Source organism: Etheostoma spectabile, chromosome 22 (assembly GCF_008692095.1).
Source record: "Etheostoma spectabile isolate EspeVRDwgs_2016 chromosome 22, UIUC_Espe_1.0, whole genome shotgun sequence".
Taxonomy (NCBI): domain Eukaryota; kingdom Metazoa; phylum Chordata; class Actinopteri; order Perciformes; family Percidae; genus Etheostoma; species Etheostoma spectabile.
Window position 1 is genome coordinate 4,343,196 of NC_045754.1, and position 4,663 is coordinate 4,347,858.

Genomic DNA, 4,663 nt, shown 5'->3' on the forward strand with positions numbered 1-4,663 from the left:
TCGTAAATAAGTCATAGTATAGCATGTCGTAAATAAGTCATAGTATAGTATTAAAAAAAAAAGGTCATAGTATAGCATGTCGAAAAAAGTCACAAAAAAAGTCATAGTATAGCATGTCTAAAAAACGTCATAATAAAGTATTTCGAAAAAAGTCATGGTATAGTATGTGTAATAAAGTCATGGTATAGTATGTCAAAAAAAAGTCATAGTATGGTGCGTGGAAAAAAAACAACAAAAAAGTCATAGTATAGTGTGTCAAAAAAGTCATAATATACTATGTAAAAAAAAATTGTTGAAAAAAGTGTGACATATATAGTATGACAGTATATACAGCAGCAGTCGGTAACTCACTCGCAGAGGCCAGCCTGTCCCGGCTGGGTTTGGACCCCACACGGTGAATCAATCTGCTGACCTGCTTCATCTTTCTGCTCCATCACACAACAAGCCTCTGTCACAGGGAGGAACAGAAGTCATGTGACGGAGCTGATCAATTATGATAAAAGGGAAATACAAGGAAGGAACATACTCTTTTGTTTGGATTAACATTTGAATAAAAAAAAGGTATTTATAGTTTTCTGTTTCTTTACTTTGAGCACGATGAAAGACAAAGTTAGATGAGAAGGAATGAACAAGAGCATTTATTTTTTTACCAGTTTGAGCTCCATTAGAAGGATCTGTGTTGAACGCCACATCGCTCCTCTGAGGAGAAAAGAGTTTATCAAGAAATGTACTATTAATTTACAATCCTACAATTTAAATTCATCAAATGATTGTTTCATATACAATATTTCAAGCTAAACCAGTTTCTAAAAATAAAAGTATCCTATTTTTTGCAGTCATGACAGAATTAAAAAATAGATTATATAATAATAATAATACATTTTCAACAATGGTATTTCTGCTTGTATACCATCATGTCACCTCTAAAATAGTGTTCTCAAGGAAGTTCGCAAGACATATGCAAGTTAGCAACTATAAAACATTGACTACATTAGATACAATTTAGAAACATCAGCTGAGAGTAACAAAGCAAAAACAAAGTTGTATTCAAGTCAGAATACTGATTTCATTTACAGTAAGGTACATTCACAGCAGTGGTTGTCTTTCTAGACGTAACAACCAATAAGAAAATGCAGACAATATCTAATTTTGCAACAAACACAAGACAAAACAGTGTCTCCACCTGCAGGAGGGCCTGTAGTCTGGGTGGCTCCCAGTCTCTGAGGTAGAAGAGACAGTCCCGGGGGTGATGGGCATGTAGACCCTTGTAACTGCAGTGGGCGGTCTTACATGGCATCTGCAAGAGAACAAAACAGTACAAATGCAGAAGCATGTAATGATGAGGTCAAATTTATGTGAAAGACAAGCAGGTGTTTGAAGGGTAACTTTCCGTATTTTTCAACCTGGACACTATTTTCCTATGTTTTTATGTATGAGTGACAACATTTTTTGAAATTGGTCCAGCAATAAGCAAGACCACTGCAGTAGAGAGCGGTGAAACAAGCTGCGATGTAATGTAATAGGAGTGATTGATGGTGTGTTTCAACCAACCAGAGTGGTGATTATTAGAAGAGTGGATGGACAAACTAAGACAGCTTTTGATTATTTAGTTTCTGTCAATGCAATTACGCCTATTACATTACATCGCAGCTTGTTTCACCGCTCTCTACTACAGTCGTCTTGCTTATTGCTGGACCAATTTCAACATAGGAAAATAATGTCCAGGTTGAAGTTACCCTTTGAACACCTGCTTGTCTTTCCCATTAGAAACTAAATAAACTAAATAAATAAATCTAAATATTTAGAAACTAAATAATCAAAAGCTGTCTTAGTTTGTCCATCCACTCTTCTAATAATCACCACTCTGGTTGGTTGAAACACACCATTTATTAATTCACATGTGAAAATATGCTGGTTGAATCCAAGCTAAAATTATTGATTATTTCAATGGAGTCTGGTGAGTTTGGCGATGGTGATTTTGGGGTTATGTTTTTTGGAGAAAAAGGGTTCTTACTCTTTAACAAAAATCCGTCTTCTTTACGTAATGTTGTCAGACACTTTGAAAAACAATCTGAGCCCGTCAGTGGCAAAAACAGCAGTTTTAGTGGAAGTATAGGATTATATTGCAGTCCAATTTGTGGCTTTTATCTACAGATCCAACAGTATGGAAAATAAACACAACAGATTAAGCTTGAAACGTAGCTAATCCACTGCTCACTGTTGCACCAAACCTTTCCCCCTTGCATTGATTCAGGTTTTAGACTACAAGAGTCAAACACTTATCTACATGCTGTATGCATGAAATGTAACATTTCCAGGTATTAGAAAGGTTTCACAATTATTTTGTTTAACCAAAAGCAATAAATACATATTTTACAATTTGACTGAAAGAGACAATTAAATTGTTAATCGCAATTACTTCTGAGATAATTCATTGTACAGAAAAAATTGAATTGAATTGTTACAGCTCTAACGTTAACAACTACTGATGTTTGTATAGCACTTAAAACAAGTGAAAGTCTACTGTAAAACATGTGTCTTTGTGATTCAGAAGCTCAAACTGGTTATTGGTTATCTTGGTTATCTTGCCTTGTAGTAGGGGTTGTTGCAGCCGCTGCAGAACTGGTACCTGCACTGGGAGCAGCTGAAGTGCATGCAGCCGCCTTTCGTCAGCGCGTACTGGAACCTGCAGTGAGGACAGGCTGCAAGAGGACAACACATCCAAACAACATATTAACAGTGGTGGAATGTAACTAAGTACATTTACTCAAGCACAAATGTTTAGGTAATAGTTCACTTGAGTATTTCCATTTTCTGCAGCTTTATAGTTTTACTCCACTGCATTTATTTTATACATTTAGTTACTATTTACTTTACAGATTCAGATTTTTAATACAAAATATAAATACCCAACAGTATATAAAGTAGTTAAAATTAGCTCCAGCTTTACCACCTGCAACATTAAAACACCAAACATCAACACATTGATGAATCACTAATAGTAATCCAGTAATTGGCACTTTTACTTTTGGTACATATGGTATATTTGATGCTACTTTTGCACTTTTACATCAGTAACGTTTTTTTTTCCTGGTAAGATGAACTGAAACCGCATTAGATACTCTCGAACACTGTAAACTATAACAGTTTAGAAAAGTATAGGTGTAGATGGAGTGGAGTAAACGTATAAGGTGGAATACAAAGGAAATATTAAAGTTAAATACAAACTCCTAAAATTGTGCCCAAGTGTAGTACTTGACTGGAGTAACTTTCCTCAACTGCCTATAGCAGCTCAAATTAATTTCATAATTGCAAAATATTTAAAAGGAAAGTGATTCAAAAATCATTAGAACATCAGAAAGGGGGATGCTCTCTAAGACTTTGTGAAAGTAGAAAAACAAAAACAAAGGATAGCTCAGTAAGTAGTCAACTCCGTGCCAATGAGCCCTGAGAAAAGGACATGAATAAAAAGAGTGGTGGCTGAGGTTGACTGGTTGGTGAGGTAAATAAAACTGAAATGAAACTTGTGGTTAAAGTTTGCGTCCTCACTGATTCCGTTGTCTCTCAGGAAGCCGGCCAGGCCCTGCCTCTGGTACTCTGGATCATTATCCCTCTTCCACTGCTGGAACTGCTCACAGGACAGGTCCTGGTGCTGGGGCTCCCACTGTGACCAGAGAAAGGGAGTTAATCTGTGTGCAGATCCTGCACAGTAAGTTCACTGAAGAGCAGCCAAAGTTTCAAGGCTGAATTCCTAAGAGGTTTGTTATTATCAAATGCAGGGTAGGCTGGATGTCCTCCACATCTGATGACAAATGGTAACACACTGTGCTTAAAAATACTCACAGGCTTCTTGCACTGAGCACAAAAACTCCGGCGGCAAGACGGACAGGTGACCTTTAGCTGGTCTCCATCATTAATAAACCCAGAGGTGCACTGAGGAAGATAACAGTTATTTAGTTAGGAGTTATTTACGTCTCATCCTTTGGACCAGACTTAAATGTTCTGAAAGTGGAAGGAGCACACAATGGGTCATTGGCTCCTCCACTTGCAGAAAATGTTTTGATAAATATTAGTTAAAGTTGCTCCAGAGCTGGGTTTTTTAAGTGTGTGGCAAGTCATCCTACTATTTTTGTAGGAGATATATGACAAGACAATTTAAATCCTTAATATACCCCTTTGTACTATGTACCAGTGCCATTAAAACTGGCCCGTCTTTGTCACTTTATGCATCATGTTTTTCCCCCATCACTTCTCCCTCTGTGTTTAATCACAGCGTCAACTCCAGCAGCCCAACAGAGCTAAAAAACAACAACAACTAATAAAATAAGTATGCAAAGCAGGGTATGCAAGCTAAGACCACATAAAGTAATAGAGAAGAACATGACTCACATGACAGCACCACAGGAACTTTGGGTCTTTCATTAGAGCGTGCTCAGTCAGTTTTTTATGAAACAGATCATACACGTCCTGCTCCAGGCAGCCACGCAACTGGAAAAACAAAACACAAAAGACTTTACGGTTAAAAATTGAAAGTAAAAAGTGAACAATTTAGCATTTTATTTTATTACATCTCTTTACCAGTTGCAGTTCATTTGCTGGCATTATTATGTGGGTCAACAAAATCCTGTCTCTGTGTACCTGTATGTCCAGCGTGGAAAAGTAA

General features: G+C 37.0%; 1 protein-coding gene across 1 annotated transcript in view; it reads right to left on the bottom strand.

Moving 5' to 3' along the window:
- The window catches only part of LOC116672603 (E3 ubiquitin-protein ligase RNF31), a 32,166-nt gene that overhangs the window by 12,285 nt on the left and 15,218 nt on the right, over positions 1 to 4,663 (bottom strand). Inside the window, exons 15-22 of the mRNA XM_032504519.1 lie at positions 4,639 to 4,663; positions 4,390 to 4,488; positions 3,844 to 3,933; positions 3,550 to 3,664; positions 2,590 to 2,702; positions 1,184 to 1,297; positions 651 to 699; positions 352 to 448 (exon numbers count right to left, since the gene is read on the bottom strand). The exon at positions 4,639 to 4,663 is cut by the window's right edge and continues 149 nt beyond it. Of these exons, the coding sequence (XP_032360410.1) occupies positions 352 to 448; positions 651 to 699; positions 1,184 to 1,297; positions 2,590 to 2,702; positions 3,550 to 3,664; positions 3,844 to 3,933; positions 4,390 to 4,488; positions 4,639 to 4,663 (702 nt within the window). The remainder of the gene's footprint in view (positions 1 to 351; positions 449 to 650; positions 700 to 1,183; positions 1,298 to 2,589; positions 2,703 to 3,549; positions 3,665 to 3,843; positions 3,934 to 4,389; positions 4,489 to 4,638) is intronic.